This window comes from Ambystoma mexicanum, chromosome 11, assembly GCF_040938575.1.
Source record: "Ambystoma mexicanum isolate Mex_15411 chromosome 11, UKY_AmexF1_1, whole genome shotgun sequence".
NCBI lineage: Eukaryota > Metazoa > Chordata > Amphibia > Caudata > Ambystomatidae > Ambystoma > Ambystoma mexicanum.
The window spans coordinates 7,840,237-7,861,772 of NC_090934.1; the positions used below are offsets into that span (position 1 = coordinate 7,840,237).

At 48.2% G+C, this 21,536-nt stretch overlaps 1 protein-coding gene across 1 annotated transcript in view; it reads right to left on the bottom strand.

Annotated features, from left to right (window-relative positions):
- LYPLA2 (lysophospholipase 2) overlaps positions 1-21,536 on the bottom strand; it is a 350,809-nt gene that overhangs the window by 301,694 nt on the left and 27,579 nt on the right. The window contains exon 2 of the mRNA XM_069622386.1: positions 5,063-5,167. Coding sequence (XP_069478487.1) covers positions 5,063-5,140 — 78 coding nt within the window. The 5' untranslated portion in view covers positions 5,141-5,167. The remainder of the gene's footprint in view (positions 1-5,062; positions 5,168-21,536) is intronic.

Sequence of the window (21,536 nt, forward strand, 5' to 3'; positions counted from 1 at the left end):
GCGAGACAACCACTAGATCGTCCCATTGTCCGCTGGCCTGACACCACTGGTTGTTGAGCCACTCCTACATTGGACGCAAATGCGTGTGAGGAACCAAATAAATGCAGGACGCCATCATTCCGAGCAGTGGTATAGCCCTGCGTGCAGTCACCTCTCGACTGGCTACATAGTGAGGGATTTGAAACATGTTTTGGACCCTCTCGTTGGAGGGATAGCAGAGGTCGTCCTTTGTTCGAATTAGAGCCCCTAGGAACTGCTGGACTTGACTGGGGTCTAAGCTGGATTTCATTTCGTTGATGGAGAATCCCAGGCTGAATAAAAGGTCTATAGTCTTTTGGGTATTTGACAGGCATGTCTTGTAAGAGTCCCCTGTTATGAGCCAGTCTTCGAGGTGAGGATTAATCAGGATGGATAGCCAGCGCGGGTGTGCTGCTGCTACTGCCAGTACCTTCGTAATTATCCCTGGTGCTGAGGCTATGCCAAAGGGGAGTACTTTGAACCGATAGTGCTTGTCTTGTATCATGAACCGGAGGTATTTTCTGTGCGCCGGCAACATTGAAATATGAAAGTATGCATCTTTCAAGTCCAATGTTGCCATGTAATCTCCCTGTGTGAAACTTGTGAGGCTTCACAAAGTTTGTTTACTGGACGCAAATCTAGTACAGGGCACCTGGTGAGATCCTTTTTGGGTACAAGGAAGTACACTGAATAAATACCCTTGTTTACCCGTGGAAGAGGTACGACTTCTATGGCGCCCTTTTCCTGCAGGGTCTCAACTTCTTGTAGCAGGATGCACAGATGTTCTGGCGTCAGGTGCCTCGAACGTGGAGGTCTGAATTGGGGGGCGGGGGGGCAGCAGAATTCTATACAGTACCCGTGGGCGACTGTCTTGGGTACCCACTGGTCTGTAGTTAACCCCTCCCATGCTTGAAGAAATGTGTTAGCCAGCCTCTGACCAGGGAGGCATGGGAGGGGACCCGGATCTGCAGGTCATTTTTGGCCTGAGGCCAGGGAGCCTCGAGGAGTACAATTTCGGCCCCTTCCTTTTCCACGTCGTTCACCTCTTGGTGGATATGGTGTGTTGTAGCTGGTGGTTCCTTGGGGAGAGGACCAATTATTTCCCGAGCTGTATTGGTTCGGAGGGAAACGTTGACCACGAAAGGAACATCTCGATCCGCTCCCCTTCCTTGGGAAAGGCCCATGGGTGATCTGATCCAGGGTCTTGAGGGCGTCATGCTCTTTCTTAGCAGTTTCGAGCACTTCATCTACTGCTTTTCCAATTAGATTAGTCTCTTCCACCGGCTTATTTATTAGTGAAGCTTGAGTTTCTGGTTTGAAACCAGGGTTTTGTAACCATGCGTGTCTCTTGAGGAGGGTACCTTGAGCAAAGGACCTGCCAGCAGTCTCTGCCGCATCCAAAGTATTCTTGAAAATACTCTGATTAGCTTGTCTGCCTTCTGCTACCGTGGAGAGCAAGCGAGCCTGCAGCAGTTCAGGGACTTCTTGGAAGGCCCTCCTGTAGCATGGTCCATTGTGTGTCGGCTTAATTAGCCAACAAAGCCGGGAGAACTAGACTCGGCCTGCGACATTACGTAGGCCGCCTATCGCTTAACACGTCGCTCCTTTAGCATCTTTGGACGCAGGAGCTGGCAAGCTTCACCAGCCGGATCGTCGTGATTCAGGGGCAAACACCTATTACACTTACAGTGGTTATCCCTCGAAGGAAATTTGGCCTTGCAAGAAGGGCAAAACCTAAACTGAGTCCGCTCTATAGCAGAGGAAAAATATAGGGATGAAGAGACCCAGGGAACAAAGAGGAAAGGGAAAGGCATTCTCGGAAAAGGAAATGTCCACCCCGACCCCACTCTCCCTACTGCGTAGGCCGGCCAGAAGGCCTGGCCATCCGGTTGGCAGTGCCGACCAGATCACCGTCCGTCGAAGGTCCATGGAACCGGCTTCGGTGTAGATCAGGAAACAGCCGTCGATGGAATGGACGGTAGGATAATAATTAATAACTTTACAATATACGACCAAGGGTCGAGGAGAACGATAGCAATGTCTCTTGACGAGCTCCGCATAAAGCAACCAGTATGCTGGGTGGAAAAAAAATCTGAGTGACCTCGACGCGCGAGGGATTTTGGGTACACTACACATCATGTAGGGATAGTGTTACAGGCATGCCCATGTCGACGTTCCCTTTCGATTCTCGAAAGACAAGATGCAATACTCTGTGGTTGCCACTGGATGTCGGACTATATGCACAGCATGTGATTCTAAGCAGATTAACAAGCATCAGAACCCTGGTTACACAGTACCTGGAGTCTAAAGAAAAGGTTCCAGTTGGCTTCTGTTGTAGTCCTGCAGATCCGGTTGTTCCTGGGCCTCAGTCGTTGGGACAAGAGGGAGGGCGTCTGGCGACTCCTGCATTAAGGTTGGCAGCAATGGGCACACTTCAGATCAGCAGCACTTCGCGGTTTCAGCTACTCGCAAATAGCACCACTGCAGTTCTTGGACAACTTGTGGACTTTCCTTGCTTCTGGGGTCCAGCACTCTGTTGAGGTGGCTCAAGGTTGGTTAATCCTGCTTTGAGAGAGTCCGGAGGATCTTCCTGGAGCTCGGGTCCAGTTTAAAGACGATGCACTCGTCCTTGTGTTCCTGTCCTATGGCACTCAGTTCCTGCAGCAGTAAAGAAGTACAGCCAGCAGGGAGAGGGGTTCCAGGCAAGTTCATCTTGAGGCTGTTCTGTCCCACAACCCAAGGGCAGAAGCCGTCCTTTCCGGGCTTCTCTAGTCGATTAGAAATTCAGAGCTTCAGCACTGCAGCAGGGCTTCACCAGGAAAACCAACGGCCCAGGAAGGTGCAGCAAGCTTCCCTTTCAGTTTCTTCTTCGGTGTCTTCAACCAGTGGTCGACTCTGCCTTCCTTGCAAAAGACCTCACCTTTTGTGCAATTCTCTCCCATTCATTTGCAGCCTAGTTGTCACTCACACAGCAGGGTGGTTGTCCTCCCAAGTACAGCTAGCCAGCCAATCACCTTTGGATGCATTCATGTAACCAAGGAGACTAAGGACAGGGAGTTCGGCCACCTCCCTAGCTTCCTGCCCTGCCAGACACGCTGGAGCCAGGGGTGGTCTTTACCAGTGAATCCTGCCAAAGAAAAAACTAACAAAGGGGCCAAACCTGGTTTGGCGTGTAGAGTAAATCTCAAGAAGGACCTTTCCAACAAGAAATGGTGAAAAAAGACGACCAGGGCCATTTTGACCAAATGGGCACCCAAGGGTGCAATACTGCAGCTGATTCAGCCTGCGGTAAAAACGCACAATGGTAGGAAACAAACCACTGCCACCAGCCATTAATTGTAGTGAGGGTTTGAGAAGGTAGACTAAAGGGGATACTAAGTAACCCCTCCAGCACTAGGTAAGATAGTGTGCGCTGGGTCTAGAAAGTCAATTTCACTTTACTGCTCTTTGAAACCAGTAGTTTAGCCAAGAGAAGTTATTTAAACCCTAAGAGAAACCCAAAGGGCTTCTCTGTGACACTGCACCGAGGGTGCTGTGTGTACCAATACAAAAATATGATGCCTATGAAGTTGGTCAGAATCCAAAACCAAAGGAAACCAGTGTCCAAATCAGATAAGAACACATGTGAGATTGGGGAAAAAGGGCTCGCTCTCTCCAGGATAAACATTAAAAGTCCTGAAGTCCAGCAACAGAGCTGGGGGTTGCTAAGGTAGAAGGGAATTAACAGAATTGCGAATTCTCCCTAACAAGTGCCTAGACTGATCTTTGTGGGGGAGCAGGGCGACTTTGCTTCTCCTCCACCTGGTGTATACAAATGAATGTAGGGTATGCCATCTGGGGAGAAAGAACAGCCAACGGGTGGGCTAGGGATAGCCACACTCCGGTACCAGATTTCTTGCTACAAAGTTTGTTGAGGCGATTGATCAATTGCTTACCCCAGCAGCATCCTCACATTGCAGTTTTAATTTTGCTAACCCGCTTCTATTGATGCACAGCCAGATTGGCCCATGGAGCGTACGCAGAGCTGTGTTTGTGGCCACAGGCACTGCAGGACGTTTTGAGTTCTGGCTCCTCCTCTCGTTCAGCAGGGGAAAGCAAAGAAAGACAGAGGGCAGACTGCTCAACCGCACAATGGTATGCAGATGCAGTTGGGGAACAATTCGTTTTGTTCTGCGCATGTGGAGAACGTTACTCGTCGCGACTGGCTAGTAGCTTGCAACTAAACACTTTTACCCCTACACAAATGTAAACCTTTTCGTCCTATAGCCAGAGCTCCAGTACACATCGTTCTTAAGTTCTCACTCAGAGTACACTCCCGATTCAGGGTGCTCTTTGTGGTATTACACAAGGAAAGACTGAACAGTCCCCTTCCATCTTATTGACGCTTCTGCCTATGCCCCTGTACAGTTCAAGGAGAAGTCACCAACTGACTGGGCCGCAGGAGGTAGCTTGCCTGGGTCAGTCTGTGTGGCTTTTTTGCTGTTCGCCGAGACATCACCATCTTATTATGACATTGTGCACCCATAGTGTGACAGTGACTATATTGTCAATGCTCCTGCTGGCCTCCCCCTACTAATAGTTTTAGTGAGGCTGCAGATATCTAACATGAAATGTTGTGCAATGGGGGACCTCAGAGTTTATGAGAACAGAGTACTGTAGTTGTTATAGAAATGGAAAACTGTTCTGTAAACAGAAAGCACTTCTGAAAGGCAGTGCAGAGTAACAACGCCAACGTGTTACACTGCAGTTCAACTTCTCATATAAAGCAACATGTTCAAATAGCCAAACAAGGAGGAACGCCACACATGACGTGCCCCAGAACCATTTTTTTTCCCTTTCAATGCAATGGTATGTAATCTTGTAACACAAGTTTTTCCAGTTTTTTGCAATGTTAGATTACAGTCCACTGATCACTCTGAGCCCTGTAGCGGAGCACCTCCAAATAACTCACAACATTATGAGGCAGAGCAGTTTAGTATCTTAGAGATTCCACATAAACAAAACCCACGGCAGTCGCGACTGACTGCCACGGGGCTTGACTTACCGCTGCTGTTTCCCGCTCAGTGCCGGAGACAGTCACAGCATCAGCGAGGAGAGGAACAGACATGTTGTTACCGCACATACACTGAGGGAAGACGACACGTGGCACCTGTCAAAAAAATGAATATAAAATATGTATATTTTTCTGAACCCTTTAACTCATTAATCACTACCGTTTTAGTTGCATTAGCAATGAATCCCAATAAAGCCTACAAAACATCTATTCTAAATACACCTTCCACGCAAGACCAATTTCATTGCAACGTACTTCCAACCATTGACTGGCCTACATGAACGCAGACCTGCAATCCCACCATAACCGCTACCCTTGGCCAATGCTATACGTATGCCAGCACCTTACATCTATGCACGTTAAATCCTCATCACAAGCTTGAGCACAACCACTGCCCATACATACCTACACCACAACCTCTGCTCAATGTCGCTGCCTAGTCAACTTCCCCACAACTTCTGCTCAATGTCCCTGCCTAGTCAACTTCCCCCACCTGTTTCCGCCACGCCTTCTGCTCAATGTCCCTGCCTAGTCAACTTCCCATCTGCATCCACCACACCTTCTGCTCAATGTCCCACCTAGTCTCAACTTCCCCACCTGCTTACACCACGCCTTATGCTCAATATCCCTGCCTAGTGAACTTCCCCACAACTTCTGCTCAATGTCCCTGCCTAGTCAACTTCCCCACCTGCTTCCACCACACCTTCTGCTCAATGTCCCACCTAGTCTCAACTTCCCCACCCTGCTTACACCATGCCTTCTGCTCAATGTCCCTGCCTAGTGAACTTCCCCACACCTTCTGCTCAATGTCCCAGCCTAGTCAGCTTCCCCACCTTCTTACACCACACCTTCTGCTCAATGTCCCTGCCTAGTCAGCTTCCCCACCTGCCTACATCACACCTTCTGCTCAATGTCCCTGCCTAGTCAGCTTCCCCACCTGCCTACACCACACCTTCTGCTCAATGTCCCTGCGTAGTCAGCTTCCCCACCTGCCTACACCACACCTTCTTGCTCAATGTCCCTGCCTAGTCAACTTCCCCACCTGCCCACACCACACCTTCTTGCTCAATGTCCCTGCCCAGTCAACTTCTCCACCTGCCTACACCACACCTTCTTGCTCAATGTCCCTGCCTAGTCAACTTCCCCACCTGCCCACACCACACCTTCTTGCTCAATGTCCCTGCCTAGTCAACTTCCCTACACCTTCTGCTCAATGTCCCTGCCTAGTGAAATTCCCCACACCTTCTGCTCAATGCCCCTGCCTAGTCAACTTCCCCACCTGCCTACACCACACCTTCTTGCTCAATGTCCCTGCCTAGTCAACTTCCCCACCTGCCTACACCACACCTTCTTGCTCAATGTCCCTGCCTAGCCTTAATTTCCTCATCTAATTCGATCACTCTTCATTCTCCTGTCAGTATTCCTTACTGCGCATCCGCCATGATGCAAGTTTATTCATACTACATTATCTTTTATTCGGACAGCAACTCAACTTTTCTTGGTTCCTCACCCCATTAATCCTTGCACTTACCCCCTTAAATTATTCATTACCAATTGAGCTCTTAATCTGGATTACCCTGATCGCCATTACCATCCATTCTTATAACAGTATAGCAGGGTTCAAAATTAAGGCACAATCAAAGCAGCTCCTGGGTCTCAGGTACCGCCCAATAGGCAGGAGCTACCGCTGAGGTACTAGGAGAGAGTACAGAGCGCACTGTGAATCTAACTCCACACAAGATGCACACGTTAACCTTTTGCCCATTATGTAGGCTAACTTGTGTTTAAATATTGCATTTAATTTCATCATTTGTTTAGCGTCTTTCACCATATGTATGGTCCCAACGCATTGTCGGTTGAACGGCCTCGGGCGACAGAATTCCAAATATGAGAAATGACGGTGCTATAATGCATGTGTGAATTATGTCCATTAAAGTTAGTATGTACTAGATAAATTAGGTGTCACGTGTTTTCCCCATGACTATTTGTGTTGCCATTTTCACCATGGTGTTTTTACCTTGACTGTTTGATGCGTTTAAAAAAAATAAAAGAAAATGTTGTGTGGTTCCCCCACAACCTCTCTCAAACCCAGCCCAACTACCTTACCTGGCCCCCACCCTCCTAATCCCTTGCACCAAACAATGTGTGTACTATTTTTAAATGGAAAAAATACATGCAGCGTAAACTGCCATAGTGAAAACATCAAGGCAAAAATGTCAACGAAAAAAATAGCAGTAAAGAACAAACAGTAAGAGCTTTATTAAAGTTAATACAGCATATGCATGTTTGTAAGACACTGGTGGCCTGTAGAACCAGCTGTTGGTTGCAAGCTAACCAAGCTCCCCCAGGCTAGAAGCAGGACCCAAGCAGCTGCCAGCAATTTCTAATCCTGGTATACTGTGTATAGGGCAAATTGGCGAAGCAATTATTGCACCATGCTGGCCCGATCACCACCTCTTTGAAGTGAGTATACACCACTGACTCCTAAGTAGTATCTGGATATTCATTCGAGTAAGAAAACAGCATCTTACTTGGATGACGGCAATCCAGCATCTCAGATTGGATATTGGGATTTTCTTTGCTGTAATCTTTCCCTCACTTCACTGGATATTTTCACAGACCTTGAGGGCAAGTGACCCACCTCAGGCTTTCACTTTAGTTTTGTGGACACTGGGACCCTTTTTGGGTTTCTAGTTTGGCGAGACCTCTCATCCATGTTCTGGCATCAGTGTTTCCCTATGGCAGAACACCCCACCCTCTGGGGTGTTCTGCCAGCTCGCAGCCCCAGGACTCTTTTTCCAATGTCATTTTGGGTGCACTGGGCAACCCATTGGTCTAACAATGCAGGAGCAGTCTTATTTAGATTCCCGCTGTTCTATGACCCGCTCCTGGTTCCTGTCAGAACGTCCTCTATAACGCCTACTGGTGTTAACCAGATCCTGATACCTTGAACTAGTCGAGTAGAGGAAGAGTTCTTCCTAATAATGTACCAATCTACTGGTCTTACTTGCACAGTAGAGCAGTTAATTAATGGAAAGAGGGAAAGACACCACTGGAACACTGCAGGCTGCAATAAAAGGCCACAGGTTAGAATACACAGTACAGTAGACTGGCTAAACAAATAGGGTAGTGAGAGCTCGCCTCTAGTGTCAAGAGCTGCATAGAGTTACTGATAGTGTGGAGCGATGAAGGCCAGTAGTCTCTCTCCTCCCCCCCTAAACACAAAACCCTTGGTGCGAGTGTCAAATAAACTAAACCCAACCAACTGTTGTAGAGTTCCTTACCCGTGTTTTATGGTAATGTTCATCGAGTAGTTAAATCAGAGCAATCAGCCAAGTCCCAATAATCCAAAAGGAAAACCTATTCCCAACGGCACGAGTACGCCTTAATCAGATGGCAGAACAAAGTCTCTAGCTCATGTAGGCAAAACGTGTGATAGAACTGTTCCAAAGAAGTAGTAGTTTCCAGGCGGGCAACAGTCAGTGGAAAACAAAAGTAAACAGGAGCCCGTGGAATTTAACAAGGATGGAATTGTGGGAGCAGCACCGGCGACAATTCGGAAGGCAATCCGTAAAACGTAGCAAGGGTCAGAACTGTGGGGGCAGCGTCAGTGACAAAACGCAGCCAAAATGCAATTCATGAAGGGTAGTAGGCAGGATCAAGTAGTCAAACTCTGGCGTGGCTGACCTCTCGTCTCTGACCGACCCCCTCGGGTCCAACTCGGGTCCTTCCTCTCTGCTATCTTTTTCTCTACCTGTGGTGTTCCCCAGGGGTCTAACCTCTCTCCCTGGCTGTTCAACCAATACATTGCACTCCTTGCCCATCGCATCGCCGCTCTCTGCCCCCAACTTTCAGTGATATGTGGATGACAACTCATTTTCAGGCTACACTCTGCCTCCTCCTCTCCTTCATTATCTCCGATTGTCTGTCTGCTATCCAGGAATGGTGTGCCACCAATGACCTCTGCCTTAATGCCAGTAAGAATGAGATTCTCCTTATCGGCACACCCACTCCCTCCTTTCCTGCAGCTCTCTGGCTGACCCATCCTGGCCCTCTTCCTGCTCCCACCTGCAAGGCAAAAAAGCTTGGAGTCATCTGACTCCACACTCCTTCTCCACTTACATCTCACATGTCGCTAAGAAGTCACACTACCAGTTGCACCTCCTCAGAAGTATTCTTCCTTTCCTCACCTTCCCCCAAAAGCTCACTGTCTCCAGAGCTCTGGTTCTCTCTAGGCTGGACTATTGCAACAGCCTCTTTCTAAAGATGCCTGCTTCTACTCTCCGCCGCTTATCCAGAACAGGACTGCAAGACTTGTGTAACACACGCCTTCGATTCTGTCCCACACATGAGTCTGGCTACCACACACCTGTTCAAGTTCCTCTGCTCCACTACCCTCCTCTGTCTCCTCACCTGTACTGCTGGAGTCTGATCTGTAGATGTCTTGTCTGGTTCTGTACTCGTACCTTTCTACGTCCTTCTGTTGAGATGATCTGCCCCGATGGGAAGCCACAATGGCCCCTGCGGCCCCGTCACAGACCGCAATGGGGAAAAAGCAAAAGGCTGAAAAAAAACAACGAAGAGTAGTCGTTGCGGTTGGGGACCAGTGATTCTGGAATAAGCAGGATCAGAAGACGAATGATGAAGGTGGTTCTGATGGATGCTGGGAGTTGACGTGTCCGAGTAGTCTCGTAGCAGTAATAGCAAGGAAGCCAGGTAAGAATGGACACAACAGACTCCGATTGGTAGGAAGAGCAGAAAGAAACAGGATGGGTTCCACGAAGGGAAGCAAAGCAGCTGCAAAAGAAGAAATGACAGAAGCGGGAAGTCAGTTCGGCGGAATGGTGCAGAGAGAAGGAGTAGAGGCAGGGCAGCAGGACCTGGGAAGGGCGAGAAAAAATAAAGGTAAGCAGAGACACAGGGAGCGTTAGCAAACCTGAAAGCAACAGAGCGAAAGCCGTGAAGAGGGTTGCAACACAGGGAATGCTGGGAAGAAGCAGTATAAGAACCTCCCAGCCACCACAGTGCAGAAAGAAAAGACTAGACCGTTACCAGCATGTTAAGAGAAACCTGATGGAACCACTAATGGCGGCCCCATCGAAACCTATTACAGAGCCTCCAGGTAACCGGACACATGACAGTATGCCCCCTTCTAGGTCTGGGGCAACCAGGTTTCCCTGGGTGTGTCCGATGGAATTTAGATACCAAGGCAGGGGCGTGTACATTAGAGGCTGGCTCCCAAGAGTCCTCGGATCGGGGGTAGCCCTTCCATCCCAATAGGTATTCTAAACGACGCCGTCTATACCTGGAGTCGAAGACGTGGGATACCTCGTATTCTGAGTCTGTGGTACCCTAGAGGTGACTGAAATTGGTAGCAGGTTGAGAGGAAGAGCCTGGAAGAAACGTCTTCAGTAAGGAGGAATGAAAGACAGGATTAATGCGTTTAAGGTTGGAAGGTAGTTGGAGTTTGACAGGATTGGTTTTAGCCAGAATGGGAAAAGGACCCAGAAAACGAGGGAACAACTTAGAAGGATGAGCCATTGGGGTAGAAACTTGGTGGAAAGCCAAACCTTGGAACCAACTGACCAGTCCGGACACTTGTCTACGACAGTCCGCCTGTTTGTATGAGTGAGGCCACTTCGAGACTACTTTTGGCTGATAAATGTGCTTCTTTAATCTTGTCCAAAACTATCTCAATAGCTGGGATGTTAGATTGATTGGAGTGATGCTCCGTGGATGGAATCTATAATTACAGTAGAACGGTGACATGTTGATGACAGTGTGTTTGGTATTGTTAAAAGAAACTTCTGCAGTGGAAGGTAGAGGGACCCAGTCATCCTGCTGATGGTTACAATAACAGCGTAGGTTTTGTTCCAACGTCGCGTTAGCTCTTTCTGTCGGTCCATTCGTCTGGGGGCTGATAACCAGATGACAGTGCTCTTTCCATTCCCAGAATCTGACAAATTTCCTTCCAGAATCTTGACGTGTATTGGGTACCTCTATCGGATCGATCTTTTTTGGAAAACCATGAAGACGAAAAAGATATCCTTGAACACTTTTGCCATCTCTTCTGCTGTGGGAACCTTGGGTAGCGGAGAGAAGTGACCCATCTTAGTATGGGAATCGATGTTTACCATAATGCATGTGCATCCATGGGAATTCGGGAGATCCACAATGAAATCAGTGGAGATAATTTCCCAGGGGTGTAGAGGTAAGGAGGGTTGTTCCAATAACCCAATGGATTTGCCAGGTTGATGTTTGCTTCTGGCACAGACCGGACACCTCTTGACATATTCTGTTATATCTTCGAAGTTTGGCCAATAATAAGAACCTCTCACCAGGTCAAGTGTTCCTCTTTACCCTCTATGTCCAGCTGTTTGGTTGTCGTGACACCAATCGAGCATCTTATGCCGTAATGGTTCTGTTGGTATATAAAGACTGTCCTCTTTGAACCAGAAGCCGTCTTCCTCTTTTATACCTGGTGGAATGGCTGTGCCCGAGTGCTGTTCTGTTACTATGGCTTGTTTGACTTGTTGTAGGAAGGAACTGACAAGAGCTACCAAACGGTTCCTAGGGAACATTCTTTCTGGGGTTACAGTCGGTTGGAGTTCTGAATGCATTTTTCTAGAAAGAGCCTCCGCTAATGTGTGGAGAGAGCCAGGTAAACATGTTATACAAAAGTCATATATGCCAAAATAATGAGCCCACCTAGCTTGACGTGAGTTGATGCACTCCATGGTTTCTGACACCTTTAGATTTCGGTGATCCGTGCGGATGGTGAAAGGTTGAGCACTACCCTGTAGTAAATGCCTCTAACCCTCGCAGGCCAGTTTCATTACACGCAGCTCCTTTTTTAGGAGAGAATAGTTGCGCCGACTGGGACTGAGGGTTCGCGACAGGTAAGCGATAGGATATTCGACACCTTTCTCCTCCTGTAACAACACTGCCCCTATGGCTGCTGCTGATGTGTCTGTTTCCACAACAAACGGTTTATTCTGATCTGGTTGTTTAAGGATGGGAGCCGAGCAAAACAATTCTTTAAGATGTTGAAAACTTTATATTCTGTGGATAATTAGAGGGTAGGATAAGGGGTTTTTTTTATTTTAATTTTTTCCCTCTTTGTGATGTTTGGTTTTGTCTTTGTGGTATTTTATGTGTATTAGGGTTTATATTTAGCGGGGTTCATTTAGATACGTTTTGCATGGTTGATTTTATTATTGGATTTGGTTTAAATGGTTTGCTCATGACTTTCATTTGAAAATGAATACTGCAATGTTAGTTTGATCCTAGGTAGAACTGCTGTATTGTAATCCTAATAAACAGAAGTTAAAAAAAAAAAAAGATGTTGAAAACTCCCATCTGCCGCCTCATTCCATTCGAATGGTTTAGAACTCTTTTTGAAGCATGGTGATAATCAACCTCCGAAAAATTGGGTATGAACCTGCACTAAAAGTTCGCCAGGCCTAAGAACCTTTGTATCTCTTTGACCAAGGTGGGGTTGGCCAATCAAGAATAGCGGAGACCTTTCCTTAGTCCATGGCTATTCCTTTTTCCGAAAGGAAATACCCCAGATATGGGATCGAAGTGACACCAAAAACACACTGAGCTTAGCCAGGAGATTGTTTTCGTAAAGGCGTTTGAGGACTTCCAAAAAATGTACTTGGTGTTGTGCTGGATCAGATGAAAAAAAATCAAGATGTCATCAAGGTAGATGCTAACAGAGAGAAACATGAGATCTGAAAACAATCGGTCAATAAAACGTTGGAAGATGGCTGGGGCGTTTACAAGGCCAAATGGCATAACCTTGTATTCATACAAGCCAAAAGGTGTTCGGAAAGCGGTTTTCCATTCATCTCCTTCGTGAATCCTTAGCAGATGGTAGGCGCTGCAGGGATCTAGTTTAGTAAAGATTTTGGCGCCTTTAACTGCCTTCAAGATGTCTGAGATAAGAGGCATAGGGTACTGGTCTAGTATGGTGACCTTATTGAGTCCTCTGAAGTCTATACAGGGCCGTAATTCGGAAGAGTCCCGTTTTGGGATGAAGAACAAAAGATGCCCCGGCTGGTGATCTTGAGGGTTGGATGAGCGTTTCGTACGCTCTTGTCCAGATATTCTCTGATCACTTTCTTTTCGATAAGAGACAGCGAAAACATGAGACCAAAAATGGTACAAAAGCATTGGGGTGTAAGTCGATCGCACAGTCCTCTGGTCAATGCTGGGGAAGTTCCAGGCATGGTTGTTCAATGACACCTTCTGGTACGTAGCGTACTCATGTGGTAAAGCGTGTACCCAAAGGACCTTTTCTTGTTCTGGGGTGAGTGCCTGTGCCCGACTGTGTAGGTTGAGACAGACCAGATTGTTTCCAATATTCCAAAGTGAAGCTCAATTGGTTCTTTGTCCAGTTGATTTCCGGATTGTGTCTCCTGAGCGAGGTGATACCCAGAAAGATGGGAAAGTGGGCAGCTCATATTATGTCGAATTGGATTGATTCAGTGTGGTGAAAAATCTGAACCACCAGTTCTTCTATAGTATGCGTTATGGGACCGGACGACAAAGGGGTACCATCGACCCCCTCCACCTTCTAATCCTCCTTTCTTTCGAGTCTGTTGATTCCCGTTCTTTCAGCCCATAATGTATCCACACAATTTCCGGCTGCTCCGCAGTCTAAAAGCACCAAAGCTTCTATCCATCTGACACAGGATTTGACCTTAACAGTAAGCATCATTAGCAGCGAGTCTTCATTCCGAGTAGTAGGGGATACCGAGAGAGAAACATGGGGACTAGAACCAGAACAAAACCCTTGAACACTTGTCCTTGCTATGTTCGAGGGAAGTCGTTTCCTGGTTTTCTGGAGGGTATTTCTGTACACTCCCATATAGAGTGCTTTCCTGATCCACAATAGGCACACAGCCTATTCTCTCGTCTGCACCTTCGTTCCTCAGCCTTAAGAGGTCCACGGGCCGAACCGATTTGCATGGGTTCTTCGCGAGGGATGGGTAGTGGAGGTGTGGTAGCGAATGATGATGCTCCCCCTGATGAGAACTGGCCACGATGTTTCCTACGCTCATTTTTCCTTTCTTGAATCCGGTGCTCAATCTGGAGGACAGAATAGAGCAGATCAGTAAATGTAGAAGGTCTGGTCATCCTTTATATCCTCCTTTAGTCTGCGTCGGAAGATGGCGTATTGGGCTTGCTACAGCCAACCTGCCTGTGCGGCTACATTCTTGAAAACCGAGATGTAAGAGAGAACATCCATAGTACCTTGATGAGCGTCAAGAAGATCCTCACAAGCAGTGTATGTTATTTCTGGCCGTTCGCAAGTTTGCCTTAAGAGGGTTTTGAACCCCGAATAATCTTGTGATATTGGATTAGTTCTGGTAACCAAAGGAGTGGCCCAGGCCATGGCATTGCCAGTCATATTGGAGATGAGATACCCCACTTTGGCCTGACTAGACGCAAACATGGTTGGTCTGAAAGTGAAATGGACTGTGCAAGCATCCAGGAATTCTGTACCCGTCTTTGAGGATCAAATTAACCAAAAGAGAGGCATTGTGGGTGATTCGGGAGTAGGAAGAGGTTCCTGTGCAGCAACCATCTGTTTTAGAATTTGGTTCGCGTTTAAGGTTTTTACCTCTTGGGTAAGATATTGGACTGCTCCCAACAGTTCCTGTACCTGTTCGGGCATAGCCATTATGTCTAGGCGTTGCAATCTAACACACACCTTCGGTTCTGTCACACACAGGAGTGTGGCTACCACACACCTGTTCAAGTTCCTCTGCTCCACTCCCCTCCTCTGTCTGCTCACCTGTACTGCTGAAGTCTGACCTGTAGATGTCTTGTCTGGTTCTGTACTCGTACCTTTCTCCGTCCTTCTGTTGAGATGATCTGCCCCGATGGGAAGCCACAGTGGCCCCTGCGGCCCCGTCCCCGAGACCGACCACAATGGGAAAAAAGCCAAAGGCTGAAAAAAAAAAAACACAAGACTAGTTGTTGCGGTTGGGGACCAGTTGTTCCGGAATAAGCAGGATCAGAAGACCAATGATGAAGGCGGTTCTGATGGATGCTGGGAGTTGAAGTGTCCGAGTAGTCTCGTAGAAGTAATAGCGAGGAAGCCAGGTAAGGATGGACACAACAGACTCCGATTGGTAGGAAGAGCGGAAAGAAACCGGATGGAAGCAAAGCAGCTGCAAAAGCAAAAGAAGAAATGACGGAAGCGGGAGGTCAGTTCGGCGGAACAGTGCAGAGAGAAGGAGTAGAGGCAGGACAGCGGGACTCCCACACGCAAGAATATCTATGAGCGTGGTAAGACCTGCACTCTGGGCTTAATTTGCGTCCTCCAGCAGCCCTCTGCTCATAGAACTCACTTCCCCCATGCCAGATGGAGAAAACACCAGCGGCCGCCTTCACTCAGCAGTAAATGCTGAACTTGATCATCCGCCGCCATTCTGGTACACGAGGTACCCGGCCACTTAAAGTTGGCCGATCGCCCTCATCACGCCGTATCCAGCATCTAACACGGCCACAGCCTGCCCCGCTCCTATTGGCTGGTCCAGGCCTCTTATTTCCTATTGGCCACCAACAGGCTTAGCTGGCCCACTGCAAACAAGGCCCACTGGAATAAGGCTGTCGCCTGTTTGCAGCCTGTTTCTGCCGAAGCTGCCGTCTGCCAGTCCCCCTGGCCAACACCGCCTCGCCGCCAAGGTAACATTCGCGTCCGCAACTTGCGCATGTACTGTAGCAGCGCATTGTTCCCACGGTTCTCGCCTACCTGCCTTGCACAACCCATGCCTACTCACGAGCAACTGACTGCCACCCGCGACTACGCTTATATGGGCTCGAGGTACTCTTGCAAAGCAAGTACCAGTAAATCCACCCCTACATTATTAGCCATCCAGCACAAACTATTAACTGTTAATCTACCGCTGCACTGGCAACTTAGACCCTCTGTCACCTGCACATTCCTCCATGACTTGGTCTACCCATCCAACTATACACAGCTCTATTAGTTCTCTATGCTGAGTCTCAAGCATCCCTAGTATAATCTGTCTTAAAATGCCTGGGTCTGCCTGCCAGGCCTCATTTCGAATTTAGCTGTGCCTACATCTGGTATTCCTTCACTGTAATTTGACTTAAATGTGCTTAATGTTTGCATGTTATTCTGCCATTGCCTGATAATGCGTGTTGTGCAATACCCAGCCTGCTGTGCCACACCTCCTGCACTGCTCCCTACCTGCCTTGCCCACATTTGATGCAAGCCTCAGTGTATCTGCTGATCCCAACTTGCTGCGTCGTACTTTTGATTCATGCATATGCATACTTCATTGCCCTCTACGCCCACCTCGCTGCAAACTTCAGCATCTGCATTACCTTTGGGACTTTTGACTCTGATCTGCCCCACTGCCTGATGGCCTAGATTGCTGCTCTGCTACAATTGAATCCTAGTTTTATCCCGTCTGCCTTTGTACACATCATTCACAGGCAATTTAACCTGGAGCTCGCTTTACTCAGCCAAGTAGCCCTTGTAACCTTTAACCAAGGACTCCTACACAGACTGTGCCCTACCACCTCTCCAAGCTGGTAACATGTTACCACGCTCGTCTAACCTAAGGTCTATGCTCTCCTTACTCAATGCACCACTTTTACTGTGGGTGACTGCCTGGACGCTCTACCTTTCGTCAACTAACTTAGCTGCACCCAGTACCTTGCACACTGCTTCCATGGCTCCCGCCTGCAGACTTGATGTTACCTACTCAAGTATTATACCACAACATCTATCTGAATGCCCCGGCCTTATGGCCGGACCATTTCACCAAAAAACCCACACCTAACCAACCTTGTTCCACCGCCCTAAGGAACATTAGACTTGGTTCTAGACTTATGGGCAAAAAGGGTCACTCCATGTACCCGAGCCCCCAATTGAAAACCCTGCTGCTTTGCCTACCCGCACAAACGCCCACCTCACTTACGTCCCCCCACCCTCAGACCAACCTTGCCTCAACAAGCAATATCGGCCTAATTAAGGCCGCTCTGAACAACGCAAGGTCCTTAGCTGCCCATGCTCTGGACATTGCTGATCTTATCAAGACGCAAGAACTTTATTTCATCGCCATCTCTGAGACGTGGTTACACGCTGCATCCGGCCCAGCCCTCTCTGGCAAATCCCACCGATTACTCCATCATCAGATGTGACCGCACCACGAGAGGTGGAGGAATTGCATTTATCTATAGAAACTCACTAGGACTCAGAACCATCCCAAGCATTAAGGTGGAATCCGCAGAGGTACTCTCAGCCAACCAAACTGCCACCATCCACCTAATATACAGACCCCCCCGGCCCTCCCACATACTTTGTGGATGACATCTCTGTCTTAGCACTTGACAAAGCAAAATCTAACTCTCAAACCATCATACTCGGTGACCTCTATCTAGAATACCAAGACCCTAACGATCCCTTGGCACTCGACCTCGCCAACACCCTAACAGACCTAGGATTCACACACCATATACAGGAACCCACCCACATCAAAGGGCGGTCCCTTGATTGGCTCAGTGACACCAACTGCAATATCCGCGTACTCTCGAACGCCCCTTGCTTCTGGTCTGATCACCACATCATCACCTTCAGCATTGAAGCAGCCTCTATACCCACGCCTCCCGTCGCCCCAGCCACTCTCACCAGAAATAAAAAGAACATAACCACCGAAAAACTTATCCCCCTCACCCTGCCCACCCTTAATGCGCCCGACACCTGCTCGGACCCTACCATCCTAGCCGACATTTACAACCAGTCAGTACTTGCAGCCATCAACTCGATTGCCCCCCCCTTAAACTTAGGAGACCTAAACAACGTGCTCACCTCAACTCGTGGTTCAGTCCCCAGCTTAGAGTGTTACGCAAAGAGAAACGTATAGCAGAGTCACGATGGAAAAGCCACCATTCTGACGCCCATAAGGACGGTCTTCTGCTAGCCACCCTCAACTACAAAGAAGCCCTACTCCAGGCTAAAAAAGATTCCTACAACAATCGCATTGAGTCAGCCCAGTCTAACACCAAGGAACTTTTCAGAATTCTTAAAGAACTTGAGACACCCAGAGCCCTCCCTGACTCGTGTACTAAAGAGAATACTTGGTGCACCAATATTCAGTCAGCACTCCTGCGTAAAATTGACACCCTCCAAACCAAAATCAGAGACAAACAAAAATCCCTACAGTCTGACCAACCACTGTCATCACCCACAACTAATACACACCAGGTTAATCCCTCTCTTGAACCCTTCTCCTTCACCCCGCTCACCATCCTCGAAGTAGAAGGAATCATAAACAACCTTAAACCTTACAACTTCCAAGGTGACCCTTGTCCGGCACCCATCATCAAGAAAGCATCTCATGACTTAGCCCCGTTCATCACAGCATTCATAAATGCCTCCTTCAAGACGGGCATAGTCCCAGATAACCTAAAGGATGCTTGGGTTATCCCAATTCTTAAAAAACCTTCCCCTTTACCCAAATATCCCAACTAATTATAGACCAATCACTACGGTCCCGTTGCTACTTAAGATACTGGATTGCGCAGCCTACCTGCAGATTCAAAACTACCTCTAATCCAATAATCTCCTGGGGCTAAGACAATCAGGATTCCGTCCTAAACACGGCACTGAATCAGCCCTGATTGATCTGAAGACTCAGATAGAGACACTAAAGGACAATGGGAAGTTAGCTCTACTCCTTCTCATGGACCTCTCTGCAGCGTTCGATTTGGTCAACCACCAAATACTCTGCCAACACCTTAAATCTGCTGCCCACTTCTCCGATTCTGCTAATGCCTGGATCCCCTCATTCCTGAGCAATAGATCCATGAGGGTTTTCTCACCCACAGCATCTGCAGACCCCTCCCCCATTCACTGTGGTGTCCCTCAAGGCTCTTGTGTGTCCCCCACGTTATACAATGTATTTACCAAGCTCCTCTTTGATGTGCTTGACTATCTGGGTGTCTCTCCTACACCAACTACGCGGACGACACCCAGATACTCATCCCTATCCCGGGTGACTACATAGCTGACACCAAAGCCTTGAATGATATCTACTTGGTCATTTAGGCCTGGATGGCGCATCACGAACTTTGCCTTAACGACGATAAGACTGAGCTCTTACTACTAGGATCTAGCCATCGTCTTCACAAGTTAGGCCAAACCTACAAGTCCTTCACTATCGACGGCAATGTTATCAATGTCTCCAAAGACACCAAAACTCTAGGTGTCAACCGTGATTCCACACTCTCCTTGAATAGACAAACCAATGCAGTAAGGTCGGCATCTGCCTAGACTTGTAAACTTATTGCCTGCAGACCCTTTCTAAACTCCATCAACTGCATCACCCTCGCCAGAACACTCATTATGGCCAAAATGGACTACTGTAGCGCTCTTTATTTAGAGACTAGTCAGTCCAACCTTAATAAATTGCAAACGGTACAAAATAATGCCATAAGGGCAGCCTTAAATATCCTGAGACGCTCCCATACCTCTACCATCAGATCTGACTTACGCTGGCTCCCGGTAAAACAACAAATTGCCCTCAAAATGCTAGCCCTGACCCACAAATGCCTGAATAACAACGCCCCACCCTACTTCTCCTCTCGCCTTACACTCCACACTTCTGCCAGACCCACTAGATCAGCCCAATCTCACAGCCTCATCTCGCCTAGATTCAAACTCCAAAAAGCGGGCGGTGAGCTTCCTTGTCCTAGCTTCCAAACTCTGGAACACTCTGCCTACTCCTATCGGAACTGAACCATCGTTCCTATCCTTCAAGAACAACGCAAAAACGTGGCAGTTCTCTCATGAGCTATGAGACTCCCCACTTAGTCCTGCTTCCTGTGTATTCAGGTTATACACACATACACCCCTTATTCGCTTGTATTATATTCTGCTAAATGTATGTTGTATAATATTGCTGTATACTGTGTAAACTTACTGTGTATTTAATTATTATTGTAACTTGTTACAAGAGTATGCGCCCGGCTGCCCCTGGGCCTGGTCTGCGCTTTATAAATAAACTAAACTTCAAACCTGGGAAGGGCGAGAACAAATAAAGGTAAGCAGAGACACAGGGAGCGTTAGCAAACCGAAAGCAACAGAGCGAAAGCCGTGAAGAGGGTTGCAACGCAGGGAATGCTGGGAGGAAGCAGTATCAGAACCTCCCAGCCACCACAGTGCATAAAGAAAAGACTAGACAGTTACCAGCACGTTAAGAGAAACGTGATGGAACCACAAATGGTGGCCCCATCGAAACCTATTCCAGAGCCTCCAGGTCACCGGACGCATGACAACTTGTCCTTGGTCTCAAGCCCAGGGATCGTAACTCTCCAGGACTGAAACTGCTGCATTGGCTCCCAGTGTCCGCAAGGATTAAGTTCAAAACCCTCTGCATCGTCCACAAGGCCTTCTGAATATCTTCAACTCTCTCCCCCTAAATATCTTCCTTCTCGAGCTCTCGCTCATCCGCCTCCAACTCCCTCAGGGTCAGTCGCTTCTCCAAACAACGAGATGGGGGTAGATTGCTTTCTTCGGCTGGTGCTTCCCTCTGAACAGCCTCCCTAACTCCCTTAAACTTGGAGAACCATCTCTGGTTCCAGAAGCACCTCAGAACCTTTCTCTTTGCTTCCGCTTCTTCTCTTCCTCTCCTCTGCTGACATCCTGACTGCAACCGGAACTGCAATGACCACCTGGACACCCTATGTTCTCGAGCACCAGGCCCGACCCGTGTTAGTAAGCCAGTGTCACAAACCAACACTGCCCACCTGGAAACCCCTGCACTTGGGGACTGTTTCTGTATCCCTACAGTCCCACCCCACCAGCCTTTGACACCTGATGTCTGTACTTACCCATGTACTTGCCATTAGCTGGCCGCTACTTATTGTTATCTTTCCAATGTACTGCACTATCCTTGCCCCCCCCTCACGCACTTGTGCAAACCGGATGACACCTGGCCTAGTAAGATCATTGTCTGTCCTCCCTTTGTTCCCCTCCCTTGCCTCTTCGCACCTTGAAACACTTCTGTATAGGCGCGTTATAAATGCCATATATCAAACAAAGCAGAAGGGCTAGACGTAGCGGGGCCGTGGAACAAAGCTAAATGGTCAAAAAATCCAAAGAATCGAATGGCAAGACGAAACGCACAATGCTTGATGATTATTCAGAAGCCAGGAGCGTTGCATCAGAGCCGTATTTAACCATCAGAGGTATGCAACGCACACTTCTGGGATTTCCTGCTCCGACGCGTTGCGCTTGAGCGTTTCCCCCAACAACCCCCAGCTGGAAGGCAATGCGAATTTCTGAGCCAGAGTTTTTCTTGGGAACCAGGACGCGGACCAGAAGGGCGGAGGAGCTCTCCTTGTACGGGAGTGTGTGGGAGATGTAGAAACAGACTTGAGGCTGGCGTGTCCCGACAGTTCCCCCCAGAGGTAGCGC